The sequence below is a fragment of the Electrona antarctica genome (genome assembly GCF_951216825.1).
Source record: "Electrona antarctica genome assembly, contig: scaffold_303, whole genome shotgun sequence".
Classification (NCBI taxonomy): domain Eukaryota; kingdom Metazoa; phylum Chordata; class Actinopteri; order Myctophiformes; family Myctophidae; genus Electrona; species Electrona antarctica.
In genome coordinates this window covers 125,198-135,000 of record NW_027637857.1, presented here as the reverse complement: position 1 = coordinate 135,000, position 9,803 = coordinate 125,198, and the positions used below count along the sequence as shown (strand labels likewise).

The 9,803-nt window shown below is 45.5% G+C and overlaps 1 protein-coding gene across 1 annotated transcript; it reads left to right on the top strand.

Moving 5' to 3' along the window:
• Nucleotides 1-665: 665 nt before the first annotated feature.
• Nucleotides 666-9,419, top strand: LOC306918609 (PH domain leucine-rich repeat-containing protein phosphatase 2-like; the record flags this gene model as incomplete). Its single annotated transcript, XM_079531501.1, has 7 exons — nucleotides 666-833; nucleotides 2,978-3,171; nucleotides 3,621-3,855; nucleotides 4,463-5,006; nucleotides 5,500-5,732; nucleotides 6,619-6,873; nucleotides 7,693-9,419. The coding sequence occupies 7 exons, from the start codon at nucleotides 666-668 to the stop codon at nucleotides 8,020-8,022; spliced, it is 1,959 nt and encodes a 652-aa protein (XP_079387627.1). The 3' UTR covers nucleotides 8,023-9,419.
• Nucleotides 9,420-9,803: the final 384 nt, after the last annotated feature.

The window sequence follows — 9,803 nt, the reverse complement described above, 5'->3', positions numbered from 1 at the left end:
ATTCCCTTCTTTGTTATTTGCACGCAGCCAACAAGGTATTTGTTGTCTGTATTTTACTTTGGTAAAATGTTTGCATCTACATGCTGTGCATGTCATGTCGTATTTATGTTAATTGTAATGTGCTTGTTTTATTGTATTGTTTATAGTTTTCACGGTGAATTTGGAGGATCCACAAGTCTTCAAATAAATCAGTTTCAAGGAAACCACTTGTGTCTGTCTGTGCTCGGAGGAGTTACACATATAATATGACAGCACCACACACACACAGAGGCATTGCCTACAACACATTAAAACACTCAAACATTCCAGGTGACTAAAATGTGACTAAATGAAAACTATTCAAGGGACTGAAATGAGTTTGCTGCCAAAAACACAACACTGCATGAAGTCACCTCCGTTCTTTATTTCCCCAGAGAGCAGCTTGTAGGTCTGCTATTTTTGAAAAATCGTGAAAATGCGGCTCAAATCTTTGAGGTGCGTGTGTGTGTGTGTGTGTGTGTGTGTGTGTGTGCGCGCACGCGCACATGTGTGTGTGTGCGCGCACGCGCACATGTGTGTGTGTGCGCGCGTGTAAATGGTGCATTTATATAGCGCCTTTATCCAAGGCGCTTTACATAGATTGTGCATTACATTCACCCATTCATACACCGATTTCGGCGGAAGCCATGCAAGGTACCAACCAGCACATCGGGAGCAATTTGGGGTTCCGTGTCTTGCCCAAGGACACTTCGACATGTAGACAGGAGGAGCCGGGATTCCAACCGCCGACCCATGGATCATTGGACGACCTGCTCTACCGCCTGAGCCACAGCCGCCCCATACGCCGCGCGTATGTGTGTCAAGACATTTTATTAGCAACTACACACCTGTTGCAAGGTCCCCTTTTGGTGTTTTAAACGTTTACTGGGGACCCCCTGGAAATCCCACAAGGGCCCCTGGTGGTCCACGGACCCTGAATTGAGAAGCACTGGTATACATTCTAAACATTTGTATTCAGTCAGCTTTTATAAATGTAATTTTAAACGTGAAAACAGACTGTTGCGTGCTGCTGTCTGGTCGTGTGCTTCAAACCACTGTGATGCCGCATTAAACTACTTTTACTGGGGACCCCCTGGACAACCCCCAAGGGCCCCTGGGGGTCACCGGACCCCGAATTGAGAAGCACTGGCATACATTCTAAGCATTTATGCTCAGTTAGCTTTTATAAATGTCACTTTAAACGTGAAAACAGACTGCGCTGCTGTCTAGTCGTGTTCAAACCATTGTGATGTTGCATTACCTACGTTTACTGGTGACCCCCTGGACAACCTCCAATGGCCCCTGGGGGTCACCGGACCCCGAATTGAGAAGCACTGGCATACATTCTAAGCATTTATGCTCAGTTAGCTTTCATAAATGTCACTTTAAACGTGAAAACAGACTGCACTGCTGTCTAGTCGTGTTCAAACCATTGTGATGTTGCATTACCTACGTTTACTGGGGACCCCCTGGAAATCCCCCAAGGGCCCCAGGGGGTCCACGGACCCCGAATTGAGAAGCACTGGTATACATTCTAAACATTTGTATTCAGTCAGCTTTTATAAATGTCATTTTAAACGTGAAAACAGACTGCGTTGCTGTCTAGTCATGTGCAAACCATTGTGATGTTGCATTACCTACGTTTACTGGGGACCCCCTGGAAATCCCCCAAGGGCCCCTGGGGGTCACCGGACCCCGAATTGAGACGCACTGGCATGCATTCTAAGCATTTATGCTCAGTTAGCTTTTATAAATGTCATTTTAAACGTGAAAACAGACTGCGCTGCTGTGTGTTCAAACCATTGTGATGTTGCATTACCTACGTTTACTGGGGACCCCCTGGAAAACCCCCAAGGGCCCCTGGGGGTCACCGGACCCCGAATTGAGAAGCACTGGCATACATTCTAAGCATTTATGCTCAGTTAGCTTTTATAAATGTCACTTTAAACGTGAAAACAGACTGCGCTGCTGTCTAGTCGTGTTCAAACCATTGTGATGATGCATTACCTACGTTTACTGGGGACCCCCTGGACAACCCCCAAGGGCCCCTGGGGGTCACCGGACCCCAAATTGAGAAGCACTGGCATACATTCTAAGCATTTATGCTCAGTTAGCTTTTATAAATGTCACTTTAAACGTGAAAACAGACTGCGCTGCTGTCTAGTCGTGTTCAAACCATTGTGATGTTGCATTACCTACGTTTACTGGGGACCCCCTGGACAACCCCCAAGGGCCCCTGGGGGTCACCGGACCCCGAATTCAGAAGCACTGGTATACATTCTAAACAATTGTATTCAGTCAGCTTTTATAAATTACATTTTAAACGTGAAAACGTCTCTTGTTATAGACATTATAGTTGTAGTTAAAGTACACAGTGTGAATGGCCCTTAACATAACACCAATGCTGAATAGTACTAGGGAGAACATGATAGTATCCGTCCATAGACTGGCCTCTGGTGACCAGATAGGAGCATTACTGCATCTACATTAAGGACAAGTATACAGCCTACTGTACATCCTCAGGGTTCATTGATATAATCTCTGTCTAAAATAGCAGATCTACAAGCTCGGTAGCGCGGCACCGATTGCCGCGCTACGAGCTTGTAGGTCTGCTATTTTTGGGGGCCACTGTCTGTCTGTCTGTCTGTCTAAAATAGCAGACCTACAAGCTCGTAGCGCGGCACCGATTGCCGCGCTACGAGCTTGTAGGTCTGCTATTTTTGAAAAATCGTGAAAATATTTATTTCAGAAAACTGGAGGATTTAGAAGATTTTTTTTTAAATTTTGAGGTCAGGCCTAAATGGGTTAAAGTATGTTTTGTATGAATAATCTAAATCTCCAAAGTCACTTGTAAGTTGTAACTAAAGCTGTCAAATAATTGTAGTGGAGTAAAAAGTACAATATTTGCCTCAGAGTTGTTCATGTATGTGTTAATGTGTGTGTGCTGTGTTGTGGACAGGTTGTGTCTGTGCTGGTAGTGGATCGTTTTGGGGACAGCGGCGTAGAGGCAGCTTATGGCATCTTTGACGGTGACCGCAATGAGGAAGTGCCTCGACTACTGCAGTGCACCATGGGAGATGTGCTATCCGAGGAATTACAGCACTCCAGTGTGGACAGCGTGTACATGTGCAATACCTTTCTCACCTCACACAGGTTGGATTATCTAATAAATACACTGGTTCTCAGAGTAGGCTCCGGGGACCCGGGTTTCAGGGCATCCACAGCAAAATAAGGAACAGTGTTTAAATCTTAAACTTAAACCTATTTTAGTATTTGGCTATTTGAAAATAGACCATCTACAAGCTTACGTGTCGCAATGTGACATGTTGTGAGCTTGTAAATCTGCTATTTTCAATATACGGTGAAAATGGCCTGAGGCAAAATACATATCTATTGTGTCAATCTAATATATTGCGTAAATTTGAATTGAAAAACTATTTAGACGATATTTGCCATCAGTACATCAACAGTGTTTGCAATTAACAAACGGATCATTGTGCTGCCGCTGCTGTGTTGATTTATAGGTTGCGAACAGCTGCTTTAGGGCTCTGAAGCTTGTGTGTGTGTGTGTGTGTGTGTGTGTGTGTGTTTGTATGGTACAGGAAACTAGGCATGGCTGGGCAGAAGCTGGGAGCCTCTGCCCTGCTGTGTTACATCCACCACGAGCCTTTAGGGGAGCCAGGAGGCGTGTTCAGCCTGACCGTGGCTAACGTGGGCACCTGCCAGGCAGTGCTGTGCCGAGGCGGCCAGCCTCTAGTCCTCTCTAAGGTCCTCAGCCTGGAGAGCAGTGCCGAGGAGATGGAGAGGGTTAAACTAGCCAAAGCCATCATCACAGAGGTACTAGTTATTGCAAATTTCAAAAATAGTGAAGATAGCTCATCTACAAGCTCACAGCGCATCGCGATGCAACTTGTAGATCAGCTATTACAACTCTGTGCCAATCAATAGCACACTTTCCTGACCTCTGACCACGGCATTGCACCATTTGTAAGATATTGATTCTAATTAGAAGTTGTGTAGTGATTTTTACAGTGTACCGAATGACTATACATAACCAGCCAGCTTCATTACAAGAGTTTAGTAATCTCATCAAGGCTCAACTCATAATACACTCATAATATTATGAGTTTTGCACTTTATGCTCCTCTCTTTTCTCTATCTTCACTGCAATGAGGAGCCTTTAGGCACAACCAAGTTTTTCACCCACCTTACTTGTAATGTGATGTGACAATAAAGATTGATTCTGATTCTGACTAATAAGTTGCCTATAAATGTTTTTTGAGGATAGAAAAATCACACGTCTTCTTGAGACATTATGAAAATATTGACTGGTTGGAAACTCTTTATACTTTTCCAGATGCAACACTTCAGGATGAAACCCTACATGTACTAGACTGTGTTCTACTCATGTTTACATGTTCATCTCTGTTCTTAATGTTTGCAGGACAACAAGGTGAGCGGAGTGACGTGTTGCTCGCGCCTGCTGGGCTGCTCTTATCTCTCTCCGTGGGTGCTGCCCAAGCCCTGGGTGCACACCGAGCCCCTCTGTCCCCAAGACCAGTTCCTGATCCTGGGCAACCGGGCGCTGTTCCAGAGGGTCTCCTACCACGAGGCCGTGCGTACCGTTCAGACCGTGCGCGACCCGCGCGCCGCCGCCAAGAAGCTCTGCTCCCTGGCCCAGAGCTACGGCTGCAAGGACAACATCGGCGCCGTGGTGGTGTCTCTGCACATCGGCGAGGACAGCTGCACCTGTGAGCCGCCGCTCTCTGCCGCCGGCACTGAGCCCCGAGGAGGGGGGGCGACCACGGCGTGCCCCACCACCGCCTTACCGGCCGCCGTGATGATGCTCGGCCCCGCCACTGCCGAGCCAGTCACTCCCTCGTGCAGCACCGCCGTCGTCGTGTCCGAGTTCAACAGCGAGACGTCGGCCTCCGAGGTGGGCAGCGAAGCAGGTTCCACTGCCTCCGATGAGCAAACCTCCTCACAAGGTTAGTAAAGTTTAGAATCCGTTTTTTTGAACGTTGTTTTACTTTTTTTCCTATGCACAGCTTTGTGTGTGTGTGTGTTTGTAGCACGGAATATGATGATTTGATTGGCTGAGCACGGAATGTGATGTATGATGATATATGATGGCAAGAGCGCCCCTCACTTCACACAAGTGTAATTTTGTATTTAGTTTTCACTTTTTTTGTTTTTCAATTTCAGTTAGTGTTTATAGTTCGTTTTTTAATTAGTTTTATGCTTTAGCTATTAAAAAATAGCAGATCTACAAGCTCATAGCGCGCCACCGAGTGGCGCGCTATGAACTTGTAGGTCTGCTATTTTTGAAAAATCGTAAAAATGCGGCACAAATCTTTGAATAGGTATATATTCTTTCAGAGCGAACGTTTTTTTTTTATTTCGACGTCAGGCCTAAATGGGTTAAAATGGGTGACATGCTCCTTCTTTAACCAGTGTATGATAGTAACCCTGCCTCCCCAGGCCCCGTGCACCGCCCAGAGAGACGCTGCAGCCTGCATCCCGCTGCCACCACCACGCTGTCTGGCGTCATGGTGCCCGGCTCGGCCGGGGCGGGGGGGCCTCACCCCGTCTTGTTCCAGCGGCAGCCCTCCAGTGCCACCTTCTCCAGTAACCACTCTGACAACGGGCTGGACAGCGACGACGAATTACCACTTGAAGGTGTGATCTCCAACGGCAGCAAGCTAGAGGTGGAGGTACTGTTGGACACTGGACTGATCCCAGAGTATTCTGTTGATCTCGTTACGACACTAGTTCAGTCAGACAACTCACGGAATAGATTTAACCAATATTTATTATGGAATGAGAATACAAGTGTGCATATGATATTTATCTTGGCGTTCGGCTCTGCTGCATTTTCTCCCTGCTCGGCACGATTAAGCACCAACATAAAACATTATCCCCCATGGGGAGCATAAATAACAGAGCCCACCGGTGGTGCTGGGAGCAAACATCACATAACAACCGGGAACCATAGCAGAAGGAAGGCAGGAAGAGCATGCAGACTAGTGAGCTTAAGTAGCCCGCCCAATTGGTCAGCTGACTGCCGCATCAGCGAATGACGTGTGGGACTTGCACACACTTATAAGGTGCTGCCAGACTTACTAAAGAGCCGTGCACGTTCTCGGCTGTGTGCAGCTTCTTTTTCCGGGTTTTCCAGGTTTTTAAAATAAGCTGCGCACAGCTTAAGACGTGCGCGGCTGTCGACCGTTTTGCGCTTAGGAGTGGAAACACTGATACACCCACATAGAAATTCAGCATGTTAACCCCTTGAGTATAGAATGCGCCTTTGAGCACGGCATGAACCCCCTCGAGTGTGACTGACTGAATTAACTCCGCAACCTACGTGTCATTTGTTTAAGCATAGCGTGGGATACTGTAATTACTGTGATTGGGTGTGTCTTGTTTTTGCGTAGTGCAGGTTACTGTAAAGGGTGTGCTGTCGTATGCTATCGTTCATTGTTGATGGCGTTTTAACCGGCATCAAAAATTGGATGCTTTAAGTTAACTGCTGGCCACTGAATTTCCCCTGCGGGATCGATAAAGGTCTGTCTGTCTGTCTGTCTGTCTTTATCTATCTAGGTTGACATCCATTGCTGTGCGTTCCAGCTGCGGTCTGGGCCCCCCGCCGTGAACCCCAAAGACGTTGACATGGAGCAGCGGGGTTGTGACTATCCCAACGGTAAGACGCGCAGGCAGACCAGCGTGGTGGTGTCTGCGACCAACGGCTGCCTCCTGGCCGTCTGCGGCCGAGAGATGTCGGACCTGAAGAAGTCACCGTCCACGTCCAGCCTCTTTGGCAAGAAGCTGTCCAACGGCTCCGTGGTTGCCCCTCAGGTAGCCCTGTCACAATTACCCAGTGGTGTGGGGGAAAGTACTCAAATGTTTTGCTTAAGTAAAAGTATCAATACTGCAATGTAGAACTGCTCCGTTACAAGTAAAAGTTCGGAATTCAAAATGTACTTTATTAAAAGTACGAAAGTATGCTCACTATGCAGAATGTCCCATTTCAAGTTTTCAAATGTATACAAATATTTTGAAAATAGCAGATCTAGAAGCTCACTCACTGTGAGTTTGTAGATCGGCTATTTTCAAATGGCCGAAATGTATAGAGCTGAAGTGTTTAATTAATATATGTTTTATAATAATAATCTAGTTATTGAAATAATTATAATAATATTCTTTTTAATAAAAAATAGTTTTCAAATGAATGTAAAAGTACAATATTTGCCTCTGTGATGTAGTGGAGTAGAAGTATTGGAAATTGGAAATTCCTCACCATTTTACTTAAGTAAAAGTAGGGTACTTTCGATCACATGATCTCCTCATCGCAAATTATTTGGGATGACAGACTTGTTTCCATTTCATCTGTATAAATTAGTCTGTGGAGAAATGCATCGCATCATGTGCTTATAATTTAGATCATCTATTTCCGCCATTTTTGAAAACTTTGGAAGTATTAAATGATCAAACAGAAAAGTAATTTTCTGTTACTAGGCAAACTGAAAAGACATTTTCAACTATATATGTATTTTTTATACTGTATTTTGATGCCAAAAACACTTAAATTGTTACTCGCATCAATGGATTATTTAGGGACAGATAAACATTTGATGGTCAACTAAACTGTCATCATGATGACAACCCTACCCTCAGGACAGCCATAACGCCATCGAGGTGGCCCTGGAGGCTCCCAAAAAGAAGTCGGGCTACTTCACTGCCCCGGCCCAGCAGGACCCAGAGGATCAACTGATTGTGCCCCCGAGTCTGGAGCAGGATGTCCGGGAGCAGCTGAGAGGCCAGACCCCTGTGGTCTTGGGTCCCCCGGTGCCGTCCACTCCCCCTTCCATTAGAGACCTGGTGTGGGACCACCCGCACCCTCCTGCTGCTCCCATGCTCCATCAGCACAACCACACCTCCATGCTGGCCCCCTCTGCAGGCCCCACTCGCATTCTACAGCAGGAGGTGTACGACACTGCCCTCTAGTAGGAGAGCCAGAGTAACGCACCAAATGCCATGGCAAAAGGAGGCAGAAAGGAGGTCTCTCTGTGGGATATTCAAATTGGAGTTGCCATTCAGACCAGACATGGTAGATGTGTTGTGACGTTTGACAGATGGAAAAGCGATTGATGTCCGTCAGCACGTCGTTCTAAGCTAGCGAGTTGTCTGAATGGGGTTGAATCTGGTGGAACTGTGTGAGCGGGGCGTCGGCGGCACAACTCGTGACAAGAGGTTGTGGAAAGAAATTCATGTTCCAAAGGACGAATAATAAGCCCCATGCCTGAACTGGAATACCTCATGAATTTAACATTGCAGAACACGTCAGCAACATTTCCCTTTACTCGGAAGGTCTAGCAATCAAATTGCTATCCTGAATTGGGATGATCACTCTAATGATCTCCTCTCGAGGGGTCCGTCCGGCGGTCTTTCAGGTCCAGGAGGAAAATCCCTGTGAAGAAAAGGTGAAAAAGTGCCTACTGCGGATGAATCAGCCCAGACCAGAGCGTGTTGACATTCCCAGCTGTAAGAGAAAAGCTACTGTGGGATTGTTCAACGATTCCATTCAGTAGGCCTATGTGGTGAACCCTATGTATAGGATGTGATCCATCTTCAAAATGTTTTGACGTTTTAACTAAGGCCTAATTCATGCGCTGTCGTGTGCAGAGAACGGCTGGGAATGGCAGGGAACGGCCGAGAATAGCAGGCCTTCATTAGCAGACCTTGTATGTCGGCTGTCCTCGACATGCGACACCGTCGTGCAACCAAGTATGAATCAGGCTTTAGTCTGTTGAATTTAGGCACTGGTTCACGTGGATGTTTCGCTAGAGAGGACATTCATTTTGAATTGTTGCCAAAAATAATTGTAAGAACTTAATTTTCATAACGGTGTAAAGCCAACACTGTAATTTGAGATGGTGTGTGATTAATTAATTAATGGATTATGTTGTATGGTCATCAGAGAATCAAATGAAGATCTAGGAAGTGTGGAAGAGTCATTTGAACAAAACAATTATCAAAGTACTGTACGCAATGAGGGCAAGGCTGGATTTATTTAGAGACATGTAAAATAAACATACTTTATATGTATGTACCGTATGTTATGAAATGTCAGTGTACTCTGCTGGTACATAGATGACAAATTCTAGTCAACACACACTGTTTTTGTTTCTCTTTTGAGGCTGCTACCCAAGTACCCATTGAAATTTGTTATCTCAACTAAAATAATCTTTAACGGGCGCATTCAGTTTGTTTGTGTGACAAACTAACTACAGCAGTGACAACTATGACAAGCCATAATTTATCTATCTCAGTGGGTCTTTTATTTTTTAAATTCTTTTGACTGTTTTACTGGCTAGCATATCATCTACAGATCCACAGCAAGTTAAACGTATGGTCTGTCGCTTGTTTTATGCAGGAAAGTGTTGTGTGGTAGGATCTGGTCCCTAGAGGTAGCATGACCCAAATGGGAGAATGCCAGTCCAGGACAATAGGTGGGTGTGATTGTTGTGTTGCTGTTGTTGTCTTAGAACAAACGACAGCATTCATAATAATTGGGACAGTCTATGTCTCCCACACAAGGTTTATTATGCCTTGTTTAAACCCATTAAAACCAGGAAAAGCATCCGTGTCATTTTAGATTTTAAACCCTTTAACCATTATTTTATACTTTGGCTATTCAAAAATAGCAGATATACAAGCTCATAGCACGTCACGTTGTGCCATGCTATGAGCTTGTAGATCTGCTATTTTTGAATCTGGAACATTTG